General features: G+C 45.5%; 1 protein-coding gene across 10 annotated transcripts in view; it reads left to right on the top strand.

Annotated features, from left to right (window-relative positions):
• Window positions 1–23,092, top strand: part of RAPGEF1 (Rap guanine nucleotide exchange factor 1) — a 115,138-nt gene that overhangs the window by 52,461 nt on the left and 39,585 nt on the right. For all 10 annotated transcript variants that reach the window (XR_013391375.1, XM_077922554.1, XM_077922553.1 and 7 more), the window contains 7 exons: window positions 10,819–10,958; window positions 12,636–12,814; window positions 14,550–14,706; window positions 17,749–17,837; window positions 18,720–18,872; window positions 21,126–21,249; window positions 22,090–22,273. Coding sequence is in view for 9 of the 10 variants with exons in the window: in XM_077922553.1 (XP_077778679.1) it covers window positions 10,819–10,958; window positions 12,636–12,814; window positions 14,550–14,706; window positions 17,749–17,837; window positions 18,720–18,872; window positions 21,126–21,249; window positions 22,090–22,273 (1,026 nt within the window). In the remaining variant the exon portion in view is untranslated. The remainder of the gene's footprint in view (window positions 1–10,818; window positions 10,959–12,635; window positions 12,815–14,549; window positions 14,707–17,748; window positions 17,838–18,719; window positions 18,873–21,125; window positions 21,250–22,089; window positions 22,274–23,092) is intronic.

Genomic DNA, 23,092 nt, shown 5'->3' with positions numbered 1-23,092 from the left:
TGGTGCCCAGAACTGGACACAGTACTCTAGGTGTGCTCTAGCCAAGGTGGAATAGAGCAGTATTATTACTTGCCTTAATTGGGAAACATCCATTGCTCCACCCACTTTCTATCTCTGGCCCCCAGCATAGCACCGGCCCAAGACATTTTGGCACTTGACGTGAACCAAAAAATGCGGGGGCCCCTGCCAGGGAAGAATGGGTGAGTGAAGATCTACATCGGGAACGGGGGTGGGTGTCAAATCAGTGTTACCCCATGGCTGAAGTGGGATTCAAAGGCTGTCACAGTTGGAGGGAAGGGGCTCACTCTGAATCCTGCCAATCGGGTGCACAGTCCAGAAGACCCTATAGTACGTTGGCTCCCAGTACGTTTCCGGGCACAATTCAAAGGGTTGTTGCTGACCTTTAAAGCCCTAAATGGCCTTGGCCCAGTATACCTGAAGGAGCGTATCCACGCCCGTCGTTCAGCCCAGACACTGAGATCCATCTCCGAGGGCCTTCTGGCAGTTCCCTCAATGCGAGAAGCGAAGTTACAGGGAACCAGGCAGAGGGCCTTCTCGGGGGAACATTCTCCCATCAGATGTCAAAGAAATAAACAACTATCTGACTTTTAGAAGACATCTGAAGGCAGCCCTGTTTAGGGAATAATTTGATGAATTGTTGTATTTTAGTATTTTGCTGGAAGATGCCCAGAGTGGCTGGGGGAACCCAGCCAGATGGGTGGGGTATTAGTATTATTATTATTATTATTATTATTATTATTATTATTATTATTATTATTATTATTATTATTATTATGGGCAGCCCCGCTATCTCCTCCCTAAATTTGGAAGACCAGCAGTGCCTCTTAATTGCCAAGAGGCCACTGTAGAGGTGGCATGGGAGAGCAGATCCAGCCTCTAAGGAGTTCACTGCAGCAGTGACCGATGCATTCCTCTGAGGACAGATCTGCTGCCCCTGTGGATCCTGCTGCCTGAGGTGACTGCCTCACCTTGCCTCAGGGGTGGGACATCCCTGCCCCAGCAGTTACCTAGACGGGCAGAAAGATGCTTTCCATTCCTGAATAAGCAATAAAACAACTGAAGCAGGTTTAAACACTTAAACCAAAATTGAAGCCAGTGAGTTGAAAAGAGAGCTCCATATTCTTCTTCCTTTATTACTGTATTTTTCGCCCCATAGGGCGCACCTAGGTTTTTTTGGGGGGGGGAATTATTTCCCCCCCAGGTGCGGGGCTGGTGTGGGGGAAGCCCGAGCTTCCCCCAACCCCAGCCCCCAGAACAGCCTGCTATCCGCAAGCCTAGGGAGTCCGGCGGGAAGTCGCACCGGTCTCCCCAGGCTTGCGGAGAGCTGCGCGAAGCCTGGGCACGCTCTTCAGCGCGCCCCAGGCTTCGGAATGCAGGCAGCTCTGCGCAACCCTTGGGAGACCGGTGCGAAGTCGTGCCGGTCTCCCAAGGGTTGTGCAGAGCTTCCTGAAGCCTGGAGAGCGAGAGGAGTCGGTGCACACCGACCCCTCTCGCTCTCCAGGCTTCAGCGAAAGCCTGCATTCGCCCCATAGGATGCACACACGTTTCCCCTTTGTTTTTGGATGGGGAAAAGTGCGTCCTATAGGGCGAAAAATACGGTACTCTTCCTTTTCCATTCTTCCCATCCCTTTCTGGCCCACACCTGTCAAAGCTTACGTTTTAAACCCACTTGTTTCAGGGACACCCACCCACACACCCTCGTTGCACTTTTGCAGAGCTTAGGAAGTGGAGTCATACACTGGTATAATGTTAACAGTATGCTTTGGCCTCTAAAGCCCAAGCTTCCTCTTTCATCTGGAGTTCATCCTTCTGCTCTACTTCCGCCAAAATCCTCATGCACCCCCACTCCCACTCCCCGTTGGCCAGGGCTTTAATTGAAGCTTCTCTGTCTTTGCCACTCACTCTTCAGATGTCAGAGAGGCGCTCAGTGAAGAGGGAAATGCCATTTTAATGGGCAGCGTTGTGTAACTCGTTACATAAGTCACCTCTGTGCTCAGAAGCGCTTTGGAAGAGTTCTGTTCACTCAGAGGCGCTTTGTGGCTTCATTATCAGGTGGGAAGAGAGGACCTTTGTTGCTCTCCCTCTGGTAGCTTTTGGGATGCTTCCTTCCTTCCTGTCCCCTTAGGCCTTTTTTGAAAAAGAGTGACACAGCTTGTTAGCCCTCCAGTTGATTGCACGATTCTTAAATTTTGAGTGTTCTTTCAAAAGCTGTGTCTGCTTCCAAGCATCATTGTCACAGTGGGGGAAATAAATGTTTTGACTGAACTGGGGCTTTTTTATGTGTGTGAAATTGTCCGCCTGGTCTTTTAAATGAATCATTTTTTTAAAAGCAGTTTCAGAAAAGTGTCCTTTGAGGAAATCAAGGGCTCTGGGTTTTCAGATTATTTATACCTAGGCTGGATTGGTCTCAGTCCCTCTAATAGTGAACTCATGTGGTGGGTGCTGACAGAAATAGTGGAGTCAAACTGGGACCACTAAGAAACAAGAGAGAGATAAATTGGTATGGGTGGGGCAGGGGTACCTTGAGGTTTGCAAAGTACAGACTCTTTTTCTTACAAACCACACAAACTCTTAAGGGAGTTAAAACACAGCAGCCCCAAATAATCCCAAAGAAAACTCAGCTTGCTTACTAGCCGCATAATAGGTTGGTTAGAAAGGAACCTGGAAAGAGGGAGTGGAATGGAGCATCCTTGAGGAGAGCCTGCCGGGCTGACTAGAATCCTGAACAGAAGCCCGTAGGTGAGATACATACTGCAGCTTTTTCTGTGCATGTCCCACTATGGCCCGTATGCTTCCTCCTGATTCTCTTGCGCAAAGCTTACACTGGAGTTAGATTGTGAGTAATAATCCAAGATTCGTCCTACTCAGAGGAGACTCGTTGAAACTGATAGACCTGACTAACTTAGGTTCATGAATTTTGCATGGTCTACTCTGCTGGCTACAACCCACAAGCAGCACACTACACTTCCCCCAAACAAAAGAGTCTCTTGTTTTATTTTGCAAAAAAGTAAGCTTGTTTTTTGTCCTGCTGCTTGCATCCTGCTGCAAGCCTGGGGCCAATAAATCCTCCACTGGCTCCTTTTTTCCTGCCTCAATCCCCCCCTATGGTTTTCAAAAAAATAAAATAAAAAAATGGACCTCCTTCACCAGGTTTTAATGTTCTGTCTTGGCCAACTGACAAAAGCTTTGCTCAAGCAAATTGCAGTGTGTCGAAATGTCGCCCAGCTGCTCTGAGCTGCTCTAGCAGCATTCGAAGGTGACTCAGAATTGCTGGTGCTTGGGACTGGCTCTCTGTGCCTGAAGGCGGTTTCCCAGCCAGGGCACTCTTGCCTGGAAGTCACAGGCTGGTTTTTAAATTTTTGTCAGTGCGTGTGTGCGCGCGCGCTGTGTGTGCTGTCAGGAGTTAGGCACGCGCCGACTTGTGGCAAGGCAGGCTTTAAAGCCAGCATAAGGCCATGACTCAGCAGCTGGACCACGTTCAAACCCAGCCTGGTAATAAGGCACATTCGTCTTTGCCAAACGGATGAAATGAGGAAGGTCTGTATGCAGGCTTATGTGTTAGACTTTCTCTCAGGGATGTGGAGAGGAGGCAAAGACTGCGGCCCAGAGATCTTGGTTAGGGTCAGGGGCTCTGTTGTTAACCATTTTCAAAGGCAAGGAAGCATCCATGGAGATGAAATGCAGGTGCCCATGGAGGCTGTTTTGAGAGGGAACGAAATTGTTTGAGTAAAGGGGGATAAAACTATGCATGGCATGGAGAAAGCGATTAGAGTGACATTCCCCTCCCCTTCTCATAACACTAGAACCCTAGGGTCATCCCTTGAAGGTGAACATTTAAAGATTTCAAGACAGGCACAAAGAAGTAGTGCTCCACACAACACATAGTTAAAACAGTAGGATTGGCTGCAGCAGGATGATGCGACAACCACCAGTTTGAATGGCTTTAAAGAGGAAGTAGACAAACACATGGAGCAAAGGCTATATCAGTGGCTGGTAGCTATGATATGCTTCTTTATGCCTCTTAAATCCAGCAGCTGGGAATCACCTGTGAAGAGATGGCTGTTGCACTCAGGGTCCTGCTTGGGGGTTTTCTTAGTCCTCTGGTTGGGCACTGTGAGAACACGATGTGTGACTAGATGGGCCTTGGAACTGATCCAGTGCACCAGGCTCTTCTGATTGGAACCCTGATTTCTGACAGACTTAACCGCTAAAAATAATGAGCAAGTTTTCAGAGGTTCTCCATAATTCATCATCACACCTTAATGACTTTAGCAGTTCCCTTTCCGGTTCATTTTAGCTCTTTCCCACTCTATCCCTTGCTATGGACATCTCAAAAACATGCTTGCTATTTTGTGACGTTTTGATATGTTGGATAGCAAAGGTGTTGCCTAGTTATGGATTTTGGAATTGTAAAATTTGAGCATTTTCATATCATTTACAGGCTGACATAAAAGCAGTAAATGTGAAGAACTATTTTCACATCATATCAATAGCACCACACACTCTGGCATGGGGTAGGAGGAAAGAAAATGTAATGAGGGCATTCCTAACTGTACACATAAATTAATTTGGTTTTCAAATTAAAATTTTACAATCACAAACATACAACATGAAGACAAGATTCCAGATAATCTCCTGGACTTCCCTCTTCCCTTTTGTGGGCCCTATTATTAATCATTTCCTCTTGTATCTTTTATAATCAAATCTTTTTACATCTCCATTATATCCAAAATTCACTATTAAACTACATGTGTTATTCAAATCATACTAATGATTTTAAGTGTTTACAATGGTTTTTAAGGTAAATTATTAAAAATTTCCCATTCCTTATTAAAATTTGGATATTCCTGATTTCTTATTCTTCTCTTCATTTTTGCCACTGAGACATAATCCCATCAACTTGATCTGCCATTCTTCTCTGGTAGGGACTTTATCTTCTTTCCATCCCTGGGCCAATAATATCCACACAGCTGTGGTCGCATACATAAAGTCTTTTCTGCTCCCTTGGGATTTCGGCACCTAAAATTCCTAAAAGAAAGGCTTCAGTATTGTTTTTAAAGAAAAAACCTAACCGTACACAGTCTTAGCTAGGAGTAAGTCCCATTAAACTTGGTGGGAATCAGGACCCATCTGCACTGTACGTTAAAAACACTATCATACAACTTTAAACAGTCATTGTTCCCCCCAAAGCATCTGGGGACGTGTAGCTTGTACAGGATGGTGAGAGTTTTTAGGAGATAACGTATTTTCTTCCCAGAGCTACAATTCCCAGAGTTCCCTGGGGAAGAGGGCTTAGCTGTTAAAACCACTCTGGGAATTGTAGCTCGGTGCAAAGAAAAGGGGTCGCCTAACAACTCCCAGGACCCTTAACAAACTACAGCTCCTATATTTATTTTTGGCTCCAAAGTGGTATAGTAGTGCTTTAAAGGTTTGATGTAGATGAAGCCTTAATTCTTAGTAAACATATACATAATTTCCCTCTTAGTTACTTACTAGACAAGAGGAATAAGTAAAGCTGAGTGTTGGAGGAAATGTTATTCTTTCTGTGATTGCAACCCAATCAAATTTAATCTCATTCGAAAGCAGGACATGGTGAAGGCGGGGGTAAACCCATCTCACTGTGGAAATACTAGAATTAGGCCTGTCACCCATTTTAAAAAGCCATGGCTAATCTAATTGTGTGAATTTTAATCCATGGAAGGAATCTGTGTAAATTTGCATAGAAATACAAAAGAGTTCTTTCCGTCCTTTGTTTTAGACCAGAGGTCTAAAACCTTTTCAATCCTTTGGGCACAAGAACACTGTAGACAGCATCCCCCCTGGTCACTTCAAGATACGCATACCCAAAAAGACACTCATCACTTTACTAAGAGTTTTGGATAGAAGTTGGATCTACTAGAATTAAACTGAGCCTTTAAAATGTCATCCTTCCAACTTCCCCTTTCAGCTCTACATACTTTTTAAGGGAGAAAAAGCCTATCTCATGGATCATGCAGCAAATTATCCTCCAGTCCTCCAGAGGGGAGGACGCAATCTGACAGGTCCAAATGACAAGAAGCAGAATTTTGACAGAACATTTAAAAATTCAGAAGGCAGCAGACTTACCTTTGCTAAGAGATTTTCAAGCAGAGGCCACCTTCCAGGGATATTGGACCAGATTATCTTTGAAGAGCCAACCCCGCCTCAATGTCCTATGCATCTTTGGCACATTGTTATTTGGATTAGGAACACCCAGAGCACCATTTATGTCATGGCAATTTGTTTTGATGTTGGACAGTCACATATGCTGGAATAGAAAAGGCTAAACTTAGCATTTATCATTGTTAGAGAGAGAAGGTTAGTGTTGAAACAGCTGACAGTCATAATGCAGTACATTTTCTGCTAGCACAGAGGGAGTTTTGCATAGTGACCTCTGTAGCAGTCTGCAAGTACAGTGGTACCTCTGGTTACAAACTTAATTTGTTCTGGAGGTCCGTTCTTAAGCTGAAACTGTTCTTAACCTGAGGTACCACTTTAGCTAATGGGGCCTTATGCTGCGTGCGAGCCTCTAGCGCATGATTTCCATTCGCATCCTGGGGCAAAGTTCGCAACCAGGAGTAGCTACTTCTTTGTTAGCAGAGCTCATAACCAGAAGCGTTAGTAACCAGAGGTACCACTGTAACCCAAAACTATGTATTGCTACAGTATGGAAGTCAGCTGTGGACTGCAGTTGTGTGGACTGCAGTTGTGCCAGTGATGACCCATCTCCATCTCCTTTGACATGAGCAGCTCTGGATTTCGACCTGTCCATTTGTTGGTTTACCACATGGCTGCAGAATCTGTTCCCTTGCAGAAAATTCAGCATCCTAAGAATGTTGGCTCTGATATTTAAAATCAAGCAAATAAATAAATAAATCTCTCATTTGAAGCTGCACAGTGAAATTAGAAACTTGGTTCCCTCTTGGCTGTTCGGCCATTGAAGCTAGTTAAATCGGCCGCACATGTACATAGCCACTCACCTATGGTGATTGAGAAATGCCCCTAGACAACCAGACAATCTGGAATCCTTCAGAAAAGAGCTGAAGCTCAATGTTACTTATTTTTATTTATTAAATTTGTATACTGCCCTTCATCCAAAGATCCCTGGGTGGTTCACAGCATAAATTGTTAGAACATCTGTCTTTTACCCAGAAGGTCCCTGGTTCAGTTACTGGCATTTCTAAGTAGGTCTTGGAATGTCCCTTTTCTGAAACTCCAGAGAGCCACTGCCAGACAGTATAGATAGTACTGGGCTTGATGAACTCATGGTCTATTTCAGTATGTACCTATTAATTTATGTACCTATTTATTCAGAACTCTAAGGACTAGAATCTTACTTTATGATTAGGGGACTCTATGTAAGGCAACTCCCTATGTTCCTTTGTGTAAGGATTATTTCAAAATGGAGTATATTGCTTCTTTATTTGAAAAGCAGTCCTACTCCCCAACCCCTTACAGCTGTAACTTGCTACAAAAATGAGACCCAACCTTCTTGGTATGTCCAGTCCTCTGCCAAAGTAGATGTGATGTGAGAGAAGTTTATAAAATTTTGCATGGCATCGGGGAAATGTATATAGTGTATATAGAGAAAAGTTTTTCTCCCTCTCTCAAAACACCAGAACTGGTGGACTTCTAATAAAGTCAAATGTTGGAAATTTAGGACAGATAAAAGGAAAGACTTCTTCATGCAGCACATCGTTAAACTCTGGAGCCTCCTTCCGCAGAAAGCCATGATAACTACCAACTTGGATGGCTTTAACAGAGGATTTGACAGACTCCTAGAGGGAAAAGCTATTGATGGCAACTAGCCATGATGGCTATGCTCTGCCTCCATGGTTGGAGGCAGTAATGCTTCTGAATACCAGTTGCTAGAAACCACAAAAGTGGAGAATTGCCCTTGTCCTCAGATCCTACTTGCAGGCTTCCCATCGGGCCTCTGGTTGGCCACTGTGAGAACAGGATGTTGGCCTAGATGGGATCTTGGCCTGTTCCAGCAGCCAGGCTCTTCTTGCATTCTCATGTATTCTGTTTGCCTAGCCTAACTGTAGGCAGATAGACATAACAGCCGGTGTGATTTATAAACTGAGGCAACCGCATCCTTGAACAAGCTGAAGGAACATATTGAGAGAGCCACTGTTTATTTTTGTCTAATATTGTACTAGAAGGCCAGGTGGTTGTTTCCCATCTGGCTTGCCTGCCTCGCCGCTTAGCTCCCCCTGTTGTTTAAATTTATATACTGCCCTTCATCTGTTGTAACAGCGGTGTCAAGATTCCAGTGGATGCAACAATTTTATCCTCAAAAGCTTTGCAAACAAGTCACAGTGAGTTGCCATAGGTTCTGCCACCTCCCTTGGGCCAGAGTGTAGAAGGCTCCATACTACCTGGGAAAGCTCTGCTAGACCACACAATGAGAATGCAGTGGAAGCAGCAGAGTAAGTCTTCTTTGCAGGCTTCACTGCTCACTAGGTATACTCAATGATGAGCCCCCAACAGAGTTTGATTGCATTCAACCAGATTGTTCTTCTACTCATGTTCGAACCATCTCCTAGCCTCTTTCCTTGCCAGGGGCAAAACTAGGCTGTATTTCACCTGGGTCAAAGACCAAGTTTGGCACCTCCTTGTGCATATTTGCATACACACAGAGAGAGAGCCTGGGAGCCTCAATGGCGCCCCTCTGGAGCCTTTATACCAGGCAAAACACCTGGCTAGCTCCCCTGTTTTTCGCTCTAAGCTCTGGAGTGTACCAGGGAGCCAAGCAGGAGAGGGCAGTCAGGGGTGATCCTGTCAACAGCCTGAGCCATTTAGTTGTTCCGGAGGTCAGCCAGAGCTCTGACAGGAAATCTCCCAGAGCACTCTGGAAGCCCACTGGATCCATCGGCTTCTAAGGACAGACCATCCTAACAGGTCCCCCACCTCAGCGGAGGGGAAAAGGTGCTGAAACAGGAAGTGATCTGACTAGGGACTGATGTCAATATCCCCTACTTTGAGATCACCCTCTTCCTATCCAGTTGAGAAAACAAAGTCCAGAGTGTGGCCTGGCATAGTCATCATTGGAGCCATGATGTTGAAGATATACATATACATACACATGAACATGCACACACACACACACACGAAGTCCTGAGCCACCCCAGAGCCAGTCGCCTCAGTATAGATGTTGAAGTCCCCCCCCCCCACCAGTTGTCTGGGAGTCCCAGCACCTCTTCTGAGACCAGCTGTGTCAGCTTAGGCAGGAGACTGCCAGCAGTGGCTTACTGTGAAATCACCCGGGCTTGTTTCACTTTGCAGTTTAAGTGGTTACAAACATGCCTGCTGATGTTAGAAAGGTACCGCTTCTTCTTTGCAAGGGCTACAGACTGTGAAAAGTGCATTGAAACTAAAATAGCTCAAATGAAAATGAGGGTAGAGAGGGGGAAACCCCATACATGATTATGCTTCCTCTCCTCATTTAAGCAGCCAGTTTAGCAATATATCTTTACAGTGGTACCTTGGTTTACAACCATAATCCATTCCGGAGGTCCGGTTGTAAACCAAAACAGGTTGTAACCCAAGGCACACTTTCGCCAATGGGGCGAAACAAAATTGTTGTAATCAAAAACAAAATTGGTTGAAATCCACAAAAAATGGGTTGTAATCCCAAAAAAGGGACACACACTTCCAGGTTTGACGTGGTTGTAATCCAAAATGGTTGTAATCCAAAGCAGTTGCAAACCAAGGTACCACTATATATCCTTTTCCACATTTATTCCATCTAGCATGGCCTCCCCCCATATATCTGCTGGCATGTTGGGTTGTATTCAACAGAGGCCACATTCACATTATACTCTTAAAACATTATGGTTCTACTTCAAACAGTTACGGTTTCTGACAAAAGATTCTGAGATCTGTAGTTTGTTAGGGGTGCTGAGAGTTGTTAGGACACCCCCTATTCTCCTCACAGAGCTACATTTTTTGAGTGTTTTAACAATCCTTCACAGGGAACTCTGGGAATTGTAGCTTTGGGAGGGGCACAGGGAGGTCTTGTAACAGCTCTCAGCACCCTTATATTGGAAAAACTGGGAGAAGATTAAAGCTTTAATATCGAAAATATTAGATCATGAAAGCCCATGTTGATCCTGTACTATTATTGACAAATTATACTGAAGACAGGTAAAGAATGCAAATCTGCTTCCACCCACAGTCTCCACTCAGCACCGTTGAGGCATATTATTTAACCTGGCAGTGTTTTCATTCTAGTAAAAAAGGTGTCTGTACTCACTATTAAGTTGTTACCATAAGTACCACACTTCTAACCAGTGCTTCTGGGTGGGCGGGGGGGAGGTGCTGGTACTGCAGATCCTAGAGTACTCTCAGAAAAAAAGCACTGCCTTGAGGGGTCAAATAAATCTGTTACAGACCAGTGGCAGAGCATCTCCAGGTAGAGCAGGGAAAGACTCCTAGTCTGACCCCCTGGCGAGCTGCTACTAGTCAGTGTTGACAGTTCTGGACTAGAAGGGACCACCAGTCTGACCTGCACATGGCAGTTTTCAGTGTACATATTTGAAGATTGTAATATGCAACACCTGCTGTAATGGTCAGTTTCTCATTTGTCATCTTGAATCATTAATAGCTAGTTCTTCTGAGGCTGCGATTTTGTATTGCTGTATATCATGTGCTTTGTTTCAGCATCAGCCAACCATAATAAAGATTTGATTTATTGATATGGGCATATCGCTTGGTGCAAGTTGGATTCCAGCCCAATCAGATAAATACACTCATACCCCTCATCTTTTTTTGTAGATTCTCAGCGCTCCCATCTCGCCTCATTCACCATGAAGTTGAAGGACAAGTTCCACTCTCCCAAAATAAAGCGGACACCATCCAGGAAAGGGAAGCAGCCTGACCTCATGGTGAAGACTCCCGAGAAGGTGGTGAACAAGGTAAGTGTGTGGTGTCATGCCCCCTCCCCAAAGGCAGAGCCCATGAGGGGCAGGTGGTGCAATAGAGGCATTGCTCTTAAGTAGATATGTTGAGCAGGAAGCAGTGGAAGTAGGGAGGTCCACCACAGAAACTTCCTTGCACCACAATCCTGCAGGACAGCCTTGCTCCTTCGTCTGAGTTGAGTCTTTGTGGATTCCTGCCTCCCCCCCTCCCCCCCCGTGCATTTCTGGTGTTGATGGGCCAACAAGGCAGGGGCCGTAGGTCCCCAGTGTGGAGGCCCCACTCCAGGGGTCCCTGGACCAAGACCACCACCCCTACTCTGCCAGGCTTGAACACTCGATCCATCTCAGGTGTGAACATCACGCTGTATGTCTGAGTCACCAGCAAGCCTCCTTGTTGGTGCCACTGGTCTGACGCACCTGGCCAGTCTCCATCCTGCTTAGTCTGCTGCTCTAGGTTGGGGTCCTGGCAGAGAGAGAATGAGGCAGCCTGCAGCATTGGGTGAATTTATTTATGAGGCCAAGTGTTTAAGCAGAGAGACTTGCGCAACAGTCAGCCTTTGTGGGGATTAGCTCCTAATCAATGTTAACTATTGTCTTCAGCCAAATGATTAGCCGAAAGGGATGCAACTGATCAGGTTCACAGTGCAGGCAAGGATGCTGTCACTCTGGGAGAATGAGGGTGGCCTATGGAAGGCTTCCTCAAGATTTTATGCAGAGCCAACATGGGTGTTTCAGAGCAAGCTCTGTATTATTTGTCCTGTATCTGTATATATTTATTTTGGGGGCCAAGCCTGGTTAACCATTGACTAGGGAGAGTGTAGCTAAAGTGGAAATGAAGTCGCCAAAAGTAACATTGAAATTCCTGGGTATGGTGCAACACCCGCCCCCCGGAAAAAAAACTCCCAACCCAAAACACAGTTTTAAAAAACCACCCCTGCTTACTTTTAATAGAGTCCTGTTTGTCTTGTGCTAAATTTGATTCCCAAGACTTTCTGTAGGAAAGTGTCCCCAAAACATTATTCCATGTTATTTCTGTATCAGGGAGAAATGAAGTGTGCCTTTCTGATACAGTCCATCAGTTGCTAGGGCTCCAGTTTCTTGGATTGTGTAGGTGTGAGTCGCTCATTTAGTTTTCTGAGGGAGTTGTGGTGGTTCTACTCTTCTAGCTTTTGTGTGGTACAGTCCTCTTGCGTGTAGCTGGAGGGAGGCACATCCCTTTGGAACTCCCTCCTGTTACATATCAGCCAGGCACCATTTCCAAGGGCCTGCTTGGCTGTATTGAAGATGCTCCTCTTTCAATAAAGTGGGGGTTATTTTTTATCACAGTTGGTATTCATATTGAATTCGAAACCATTTTTAAAATAGATGCAATAGATGTTTTTCTCGCATTGCAAAATAGCTTCAAGGTGCTTCATCGGAAGTAATTCATAATTGAATTCTACCAGGGATTCTTTTAGTTGTGATTCCTGCATTGCAGGATATTGGAATGGATGACTCTTAGGGGCCCCTTCCAATTCTGTAATTCTGTGATTCTATGAATAATAATGACATGCAAGCAGACACATGTAGCAGTTAATTGGCCCAGTATCTTTATTGATAGCACCTTCCTTCCTGTATGGTCACTAACCGAAACAGTAAATGTTTCCCTTTCTCCTTCCTTCCATTCCTCCTCAGAATCTCACTTGGCTGGAGGAGAGAGAGAAGGACGTAGTGAGCGCACTACGCTATTTCAAGACCATCGTTGACAAAATGGCAATCGACAGCAAGGTGCTGGAGATGCTGCCGGGATCTGCCAGCAAAGTACTGGAAGCCATCTTGCCACTGGTCCAAGCAGAGACGCGGATTCAGCAGAGGTGAGTTGCTGCCAGGGGATTAACCAGGAACAAGGAGGTTGTTGCTGCTGCTGCTGTTAAAAGCATATTATAAGCAATTACAGCTAAGAACAACCTTCCATCCAGTGACCACAGAGTTGCCAGGTGATCCATTAATGTCATTAAGGTAGATCCAGTGGGTCTGCACTCAATTGGGCATGCTATTGTGATGTGGAATATATTCAGTTTTGAAAGGCTCAAACCCTGCCTCCCTCCAGCCACATGATCACCAAGAAATTCACCAGCTGCAAAGGCACCACAGCAGTGTGGTTGATGTCAAATGCTTGCATACTCAATGCTCCCACCACAAGGCCTTGGATCTTCACTCATTTTAAGGATAAATGTGGACCTAACAAGGTCGAGAAAGCATTGGCAGGGCAAGAGTTATCAGAGCCTATGAGAAATGTCTTTGCTTGGGAAGCTTCCCAGTGCTTGCTGAGATAAGTTCTGAAGCTGCACAGCTTTGTTCTCACCGCCAACACCCCCAGGTCAAGACTGGATCATTAGTATAATCCAGCTGGACACTTCTTGCGTTCACTAGGGAATATATGATCTACTCCATTAATATATATATGTGGCATGCAATAACTTTCATATAATTTTGCCTTCCTGACACATGTGTCTAGATTTATTTCTCTCTTCTCTCCCTCTCGTTTGAAGCCAATGCGTTTTGCATCATCAACAGGGGAAGTAGAACTATAACAAGCAACTGCTTAGTTCTACATTTTCTCATGCATGGTGACCATAGTGTGCTGTTTTCAGAATTGGAGATGTGGCTGAATGTTGTTTCCTTATCTGCCATTCATCAGACTGTGCAGCAGAAAGGGGGATGGGGTGGCATGGATGAAACACAAATCCAACAAATTCAGGTCGCACATGGCATAATTAAAGTCTATAAGGAGGAATTCAATGCCAGGCTGCTATTATTGTTCTGTCAGTGCAAGCATTCCCGTTTGCCAGATGGAAGTCTCCCTTGTCCTCCCTTCATGCTTTCCTGACCCCCACCACAAGCCAATTTGAGGAGGCCAGGGGGAGCTGGAGGAAGCCTTATTGCAACATTGTGCTAGAGAGAATAGGGGGAAGCCCCATTGCAGCCCTCTTTAGGAAAGTTTTTAATGTTTGGTGTTTCATTGTGTTTTTAATACTCTTTTGGGAGCTGCCCAGAGTGACTGGGGCAACCCAGTCAGATGGGTGACTTACAAATAAAACTGTTGTTGTTGTTGTTGTTGTTAGGACCCATTGCACAGAATGCTGCTGGCAAAACTATTCTGTTGAATCAGACCCTCAATAGTCTCCCTAGAAAATTGTGCAAATTGTTGCTTGATTTTTTAGGGTAGGCACAGGTACAGCATAGGTTGTTGGGCTGCCCCTTGAAGACTATTCTGAAGCTTCAGGGGCTGTTGTGAGGCAGTGACTCAGTAGTAAGAGCCTTGTTGGTTGGTTGGTTGGTTGGTTGGTTGGTTGGTTGGTTGGTTTTTAACTGTTCCTCGTCAGACTTGGGATGAGCTTATCTTGACTTGCTTATTAAATATATAATTAATAGTCTTCAAACTTGGGACTGGGTGAGTCGTACATCAGAATAAAATGTATTGTGACAAAGGATTTTTCCCCAGCAGTTTTCCTTTATTGAAACACCTCTCTCCATGTATTCTCCATGCCAATGCTTTGTTTGTTTGTTTGTTTGTTTGTTTGTTTGTTTGTTTGTTTGCTCCTGCAGTTCGGCCATCTCTTCCTGCTATAGCCGTGTGTACCAGAGCCTGGGCAATCTGATACGTTGGTCTGATCAGGTGATGCTGGAGGGCTTGAACTCTGAAGATAAAGAGGTGGTGAACACAGTGAAAGGGGTCATCAAGGCTGTTCTGGATGGAGTCAAGGTACAGTGCTGTCTTCTCTGCCTCTGACCATACCTCAGACCCCTTGCTCCCACCATGAGAACGGGCTGTCTCAAAACTGATGGTAGCAATACTAAGGCTGGGCTCTTCTGACACACTTCTATAGATGCTTAGTTATAGCACATACCTCAAATGCATCTGCACTCACAACTTGGTCAGAAACAGTAGAATTCCAAGGGAGCTTCCCCCATCCCAATAAAGCATACCTTTCTCATTTGAAATCTTGATTTGCAAGGTGGATCTGTCGTGGTTTATTATTATCTGTATCATTATTAGAGCATAGACAGCTGTGTTCTACTTAAGTCACCTCCAGACCATAAGTAATTTGCAGGAGGAATTTAAGCATGTACTGGAACATTAGGTTTGTACAGTTAAAATGGATTAAAACTCTGATGCAACAAATCCACTTTTAAAAGGGGTTGGGTTTTTTTTGCACCTAGTAAAGTGATGGGGTAATGCTCGAAAAAGTTTCAGTGGGTCTACACTGAATAGAACTTAGTTGGACGCTACTCATATAGTCTAACCTCCAGGTAAGCTTTGTGCAAGGAAAGAAGAAATGCTCTGTCATCTGGAGGAACCCCATGTCAAGCCCTTGGTCCATCTGGCTCTGTATTGTCAACACTGATGGACAGCAGCTCTCTGGGGTTTCTCATTGGTGTCTATTCCAGCCCTACCTGGAGATGTTTTGGGTTGAATCTGGGACCTTCTGGTTGCAAAATTGGTGTCCCACTGACCTATGGCCCTTCCTCTTAATGTTAAACAGTCCTTACTGGCCATGCAGAGTTTAACTGAAATCCTCTGCATCAGTATCAGGCAGCCCACCTGATGTTTGGGCTGTGCTACTTTATTATTTGTTGACATGGAAGTAATAAGTTCCTTTGTGTTAAGTGGCAATCATTGCGTTTAGGGTTGTTGTTTTAATTCTGTTTTGCTAACTGACCAAGTCTGCATGAAGAGATGAGCTACCTTTTAAAGAAGGATTTCATATTCTAGGAGCTTTGCTAGAATACGTATTCCGCACACCTGCAAAAATGTCACAAATGCAAAAGCAACATTGCTATCCTTAAAACTTTAGTCATAAACAGCTGTCTCTTCAGACAAGTCACCGTGGGGCCTAGGCTAACATATTGAGCTCTGGGAACCTGATGCAGAAATGAAAACCACCTCCCAGTCTTCTGGCTTCTGTGGTTGTGCAGCTGTGGTATTTTGGGGGAACCATCTTCTATGTTTGCCATCAAATTTTAGCTATTGATAACCACTTACATTGATTTTAAAGCAAAAGCAGTACACTTCCTTAGAAGAAGCCCAGAATTTCTGAGGCAACACAGTACAGTGGTACCTCGGGTTACAGACCCTTCAGCTTACAGACTGCCAATCCAGAAATAGTATCTCGGGTTAAGAACTTTACCCTGGGATGAGAACAGAAATCGTGCAGCAGCAGCGGGAGGCTCCATTAACTAAAGTGGTGCCTCAGGTTAAGAACAGTTTCAGGTGAAGAACAGACTTCCGGAACAAATTAAGTTCTTAACCCGAGGTACCACTGTATTGTTGTTGCTATTTACATCAGCATGTATGGTGCTTTACTGAGTATAAAGACAGGTCCCTGCCCTGAAGAACTCACAATCCACAATTCCATACGGGGCAAACAGCAGAACAGCTCTGCTTTTCCCCAGACCACACGCCATCGCCAAGCCTGCTTCACACATTTTAGACCAGATGTAACTTGGCCCTGGGCTGTGATAAATGCTGATTGGCTGCCTAGATAGAAGAGGGCCGTGTGCAGAAAGAGTAACTTTTGCCCAGCTGGAATGTTGTCTACTACTATACAAAGGAAAGAGCCACACCCACACCCACTCCCCCCCCCAACCCTTTCCCCCTGGTGCCCTTTCTGAAAGTCCAGCAAACCTCATCCGTTCCACTTCCGCTTTCCAGTAGCTACTTCCCTCTTTGATATATCTTGCATTCCCATGAAATTTCCATTCATATATTTCAATACACACATACATTTCAATGCAATACACCTTTGTTTGGAAGTCTTGCTTGAACCCTCCTTATTTTTTGCATCATGGTAGATAATAATTCAGAAAAGAGACTGTCAATGCTATGATCTACAATGAACCGACTCTCGAAGCCTGCTTGGAACACAAAACCAGGCAGCCACCAGTCTGCATAGAGAGAGCTGTTTTCCATGTGTATATTACTTTGCAATGCATGTGTCACTTTTTCTTTGTTGCCCCATGCAAGCGCTGACATGGTTACGCACAGGTTTCAGGATAATGTATCTTGGAAACATACATTATCCTGAAAATAAAAGTTTTTAAAGCCAGCAAGGTGCTAGCCCTCATGGACTCATCAGCATGTGGATGTGTGTCGGGGGGGGGGGGGTTAGAAGCTAGAGAGGTTGAGGTGGTGGTGAAGCAGGCTTACCAGCACTAGAGGGTGTGATCCAGAGTCCCCCCGCTTCTTATGAACAGCAAAGTCAATGAAACTGAGAAGTGGCCTCTCTACAGAAAGCTGGGATTTAGAGGAGGGGCCCCAATCTGAAAAGACGGTAGCCGACTGTCCTATGTTATTACACTTCTTTAGTTCTCAGTCCTCTTTGTGGCCAGAGGGTGGAAATTGCAAGGGAGCAGATCTCAGCTCACTATTGGGTGAAATGTCAAAGAGGCCAGAGCTTTTCTAAAGTGGACAGGACTGTCTCCTGGGGTTGGCAGACTTCCGTTGCAGGAGGGGGTCTTTTAAGCAGAGGTTGGGCAGGTCTTTCTTTCAGGGTTGCTGTGTTTACACCTTGCAATGTAAGCTTTTCATGGTTTAGACCACTAAGGCATCTTTCCAGTTCTCACATTCTTCTGTTCTATTTCTTTCTGTCCAGGGCATTGGGTGAAGGTTTTGAAAGGGGTTGGGGGTTTGAAAAATCCAAAACCTTGAAGCGGAATTAAAACAAGTATTCTCTGGTAGAGAATAAAGTTGCAGCGGCCTTTGACTGAGCCTTCCCTTTTTTCCTGTATTCCATTTTATGTTTAGGAGCTGGTGAAGCTCACTATTGAGAAGCAAGAACACCCGTCCCCCACAAGCCCCATTAAACCTAGCATACCTGCTTCTTCAACGGACAGGTGAGTCACAAAGAGTGTCTGATGAAGCAGTCAGAAACCAAAGCTACTCATGGGATAGGCCTGTATCAGTTGTTTGAAGAGAGCACACCCAAAAGAGAAATAGTGGAAGATGAAGGGAGGAAGCAGCAGCAAGTTCAGTGGGGTTTCTTGCTCTGGTTTGCTGCTGAATCCGTGGAACATAAGGTCACATTTTCACCATACATTTAAGGAACATTCATAGTCCTTTAACTGTTGTGACTTCCCCCACCCAAAAAAATCATGGGAATGGTAGGCGTTTATCTGATGTGAATCCTACTCAGAGTAGACCTATGGAAATAACTGGGCATGACTAATGCAGGCACATTAATTTCAACATGTCTGCTTTGAGTAAAACTCGGCTACAAGCTTAAAAGTTTAGCTCTCTCAGAGCTACAATTCCCAGCACCCTTAGCAAACTACAGTTCCCAGGATTCCTAAGTGGAAGCCAGAGGCTTTGAATGTATGGTGTGGGTGTGATCAAATGCCCGTGCATTGTGATATCCTCTTATCCAGTAAATTAAAAGACTGTAGTGTTTAAAAAATAGTACCCTGCCTATGGGGTTAGTAGTTAATTAATGAATTGATTATATTTGGACACATTTATATATTAGATAAATAGTTGTATGAGCAAAAGGAATATAGGGAGAGGAACTGAATTAAATTATATCAATTAATTGTTAAACATGCATTTGCGAAAAGGTGCTTTCTTAAAGGGCCAGAGAGAGTGACTGGCTCTTCCAAATATTTGTACGTTCTACACAGTGCCTGGCGCCCTCTTTGGGCCCCTGGTGCACAATGCCAAATGAACCATAGTGATGCAAATGCTGTATACAAAGCAAGCCATGCTTTTTCCATCCTTCCCAGCCCTTCGGAGCTTCCCCTGACAGATCGTGAGATGGAGATTCTCAACAAGACAACAGGGATTGCTCAGACGGCGGAGATTTTGACGGATCCTATGGACGAAGAAGTCGCCCCTCCCAAGCCTCCCCTTCCCTGCATCCGGGTCGCTGAAAACAGGTAGAGCTGGAAGAAATGAGTTCGAGAGTTGCCTCAGTAACCTCTTGTCACTACAGTCAGGGTTGAAATAATTAACTAGTTGTCATTAAGAGGTTTTCAGACTTCAGAGAACCCTTTCCATGTCAGCTTGTCAGGCAGAGAACCAGCACTGTTCTGGGTTCTTGCTGCTGTTTTGTGTTGTGTGAATGGACTGTAGAACCCCAGGGGTGGCTGGTGCGGTACTTCTTGGGGTTGGTAGGGAAGAAGTAAAAGGCAGCATTTCCTGCGCTGATGACAAAAGGCTAGAAATGATCTGTCTGTCTCTGTGTGTGGTCTGTATCTGTACAGTGTGTGCACATCTGAGCAGGCATACATTGGCCACACTCACCACCAGTACTGGAAAACATTCTGATTTCCTAAGCAAGGTGAGATTAGATGCATAAGTTGAGCGGGTGAAGGTGCAGGTGCATTCATTTCTGGTTTCATGGAAATGGGGGTGGAGGGCGTGGGGAAATAAAGCAAAAAAGAGTGGAAGAAGACAAAGCGAAACTCTTGTTATCTTCCTTAAGCCGCAAGCACACAAGAGCTCCTAAATTGTGGCAGAGATAGTCACAAACTTAAAAGTAACGATAAAGGGACCCCTGACCATTAGGTCCAGTCGTGGCCGACTCTGGGGCGTTCATCTCGCTTTATTGGCCAAGGGAGCCGGCGTACAGCTTCCAGTCATGTGGCCAGCATGACTAAGCCGCTTCTGGTGAACCAGAGCAGCGCACGGAAACGGCGTTTACCTTTCCGCTGGAGTGGTACCTATTTATCTACTTGCACTTTGACGTGCTTTCGAACTGCTAGGTTGGCAGGAGCAGGGACCGAGTAATGGGAGCCCACCCTGTCACAGGGATTCGAACCACCGACCTTCTGATCGGCAAGTCCTAGGCTCTGTGGTTTAACCCACAGCGCCACCCGCGTCCCTGTCACAAACTTAGATGGCTTTAAATTAGGACTGGACAGATTCATGGAGGAGAGCGCTATGAATGGCTACTAGACACGGTGGCTTCATTCTGCCTCCATGGCCGGATCCAGTAATGCTTTTGAATGCCAAGTGTTGTGCTTGGATCCTGCTTATGAGCTTCCCTTAGGCATCAGGTTGGCAACTGTAAAAACAGGGTGCTAGACTGCATGGGCAATTGGCCTGATCCAGCAAGGGTCTTCTTACCTATTTTTTAGAAGTTGGGTGGGTGGGTGTGATATTTCTTATGACCCTCCACCCAGCTGTTCAGGGTTGTTTAAGAAGAACGGCAACACCTTGCTTGTTGAAGTGTGTGATGGGGGATGCAAACAAATACTGTGTGGCTTGCTAGAATCGTGTGAGATTCTTTTCCTTTTGCAGGCTCTGTGGTCACTGGTGTGAGTTGGCTGTGCAGCTTTCTCACTGTTGAAGGGCTTTGACATCAAGACACCCTCTGGGGCAATGGGCGTGCCCCAGAAACAGAACAATTTGCAAACATATTGGCATCTAGAAAATCTTACCATTATCTGGTTGCTTGGGGTGTGTGTTTTTTTGGTCAGCCCCATTAGGAACAATTAACTCCCCCCCCCCCCCTCATTGATTGCAGAGGAATGGTTGGTTTGGGTTTTACTACCATTTTCAAACTTCATAAGAAACTCCATCCTTTGAAGGAAATAGCAGCTAATGAGGGAAAGGCTATAGCTCAGTGGTAGAGCATCTGCTTTACCTGCAAAAGGTCCCAGGTTCAATCTCCAGCATCTCCAGGTAGGGCTGGAAAAGATTGCCTGCCTGAAACCCTGGAGGACCTCTGCCGGTCAGTGTAGACAGTACTGAGCTAGATGGACCCAGCGGTCTGTCTCATTAGAAGGAAGCCTATTGGGTTTTCCTGTTTAAATCAGTACTTTATTCAGAACCATGAAGACTGGAATCTTACTTTGTTTTCAGGGGAAGGGCCTAGGATATTCAGGTAGGTCTGGGAGAGACTCCACATCTGAGAAACAACTGGTCAGTCTAGTTCCATCTTGTCTGCACTGCTCAGGAGCAGCAGCTTTCCAGAGTTTTGGGTGGAGGGTGGTGGTCTCTCCCAGCCCTACCTAGAAATGCCAGCAGGGTTCAACCTGGGACTTTCTGCATGCAAAGGAAATGCTCTGCCACTGAGCTATGGCCCTTCCCCAACCTTCTTAGAGATGGTTATTGTGGCTTTTTGATCCAGAAGTACTTGACTGGCGTTGTTGTCTTCATGTTTTTCTTTGACCCACCTTTCACAGCCCTCCTCCTGCACTGCCGCCGAAGAAACGCCAGTCGGCGCCATCTCCCACTAGAGTGGCTGTTGTGGCACCCATGAGCCGGACCACCAGTGGGTCCAGTTTGCCAATTGGAATAAATAGGCAGGTAAGTCGGAAGTTGCCTCGTGCCAGTTCAGACTGTTGGCCCATCTAGTTTTCTGCTCTGAGTAGCAGACCACTGTAATTGCTGGTGGTGGGACATGAAAGTGCAGAGTACCAGTGGGCACTGCATGATGTTGGTCCCTATTTTGTCACTGACCAGGGCAAGGAAGTTGAAAGGCTTGGCCTGGCCCAGCACAGTGATGGGGGCACATGTTGCCCCCTCTCCCCATTCATCATTAAAAGGAGGGGTGCCATGTTGAATCTGTATGTCTGGGTCTGTGTTTGGTATAGGCTACCTTTGCCTCTATGTTTGTGTGTGTGTGTGTGTGTGTGTGTGTGTAGCTTTTTAGGGGGGGGGGGAGTGACACAGTTTTATTGCAAAGGTTGAGAAGCCTAGTTTCTTAAGTAGATAAACATGGAGGGGGTTATATACTTTACATAAAGCTGGAAACAGCTGATGCTCTCCCCATGTGTGTGGGAGGTCTTTTGGCTCCACCCCTGCCAAATCACCCTCCTGCCCCCACCCCCACAAATGGGAGAACTGTGTACAGCACATTGAACTCCTTGGAGGAAAGGCGGAATATAAACGAAATAAATAAATAAAACTAAATTCCCTCAATGCAACTCCCAAACATTCCAAGACAACAAAACCTTAACTTTTCAAAACGCATTAAAACCTGAAAGCATTTTATTGATGTTTTCACATTATATCATGCCTTTGTTGTTCACCGCTTTGTTATTTATTTTTAATGAAAGTGTGGCTTGTAAATATTTAAATAAAATAAATACCTTGAATAAATGAAACAAACATAACTCCCCTCCTCTTCTTCTTCTGTGCCTCCAGGATTTTGATGCGGACTGTTACGCGCAGCGGAGGCTGTCAGGAGGCAGCCAGTCCTATGGCGGGGAATCCCCCCGCCTCTCGCCATACAACAGCATGGGCAAGCTCAGCAAATCCGATGAGCAGCTCTCCTCGCTGGACTGTGACAGCGGGCAGTGCTCCCGCAACACAAGCTGTGAAACGCTAGGTAGGGAGTGGGTGTTCTTGCCAGAGGACCTGGAGAGGGGAAAGGGGACAGGGTACATGCACCCTGCAGCTTGGGTTTGGGGGGCCTGGTGTTTAGAAATGCCTCTGTAGCATCTAAGCTGATGGTGACTGATTAGTGGCTCCTTTTTACAAATGTGAACTCAAAGCAACTTACAGAAACAAATGTCTGGAGACAACCTAGAATGATAAAGTATATGTTATGTTTTATTCTACTCAACCTACCCTGCTAAAAAAGAAAGAGAGCAGAAAACTAAGGGCCAGAAGACTGGGTGAATAAAAATGTTTTTGCCTGGCAAGCAAGACCAGATAGTGACATCTGCTAATGGAGCCTTGCTGGGAAGGGACTGTTCTGCAAACAGGAAGCCACCACTGAGAAGGCCCTATTCTGGTGCTGCTTTTTGTGTGCAGTTTAAAGAAAAGGCAAATAAGAGGGAGATGTAATAGAGGTGTATAGTAAAAATGATGCCTGGTGTGGAGAAACTGGATTGAGAGAGGATTATTCATTGAAGCTGAATGCTCAGGACAGAGTGGTTTAACAGCCACTCCCTCTTCACAGGGATCTCTGGGAAATAGTAGTTGTGTGAAGGAAATAGGGTTCCCTTAACAACTCTCAGCTCCCTTACCAAGCCACAGCTTCCAGAATTACTTGGGGGAAGCCATGGCCGCTTAAAGTGGTGTCGTAGTACTTGAAATATATGGTGTTGATGTGGCCTTAGTTGGCTCTGCCTGTCACTGTGTGTGGAGCCACTTACTGTTGGCCTCCCTGACTTCCTGTGAGTGGCAGACCCTGGGGCCTCAA

This window comes from Podarcis muralis, chromosome Z (genome assembly GCF_964188315.1).
Source record: "Podarcis muralis chromosome Z, rPodMur119.hap1.1, whole genome shotgun sequence".
NCBI classification, from domain to species: Eukaryota; Metazoa; Chordata; class Lepidosauria; order Squamata; family Lacertidae; genus Podarcis; species Podarcis muralis.
Note: the sequence above shows the minus strand (reverse complement) of the source record. Positions and strands in the feature narration are given on the sequence as shown.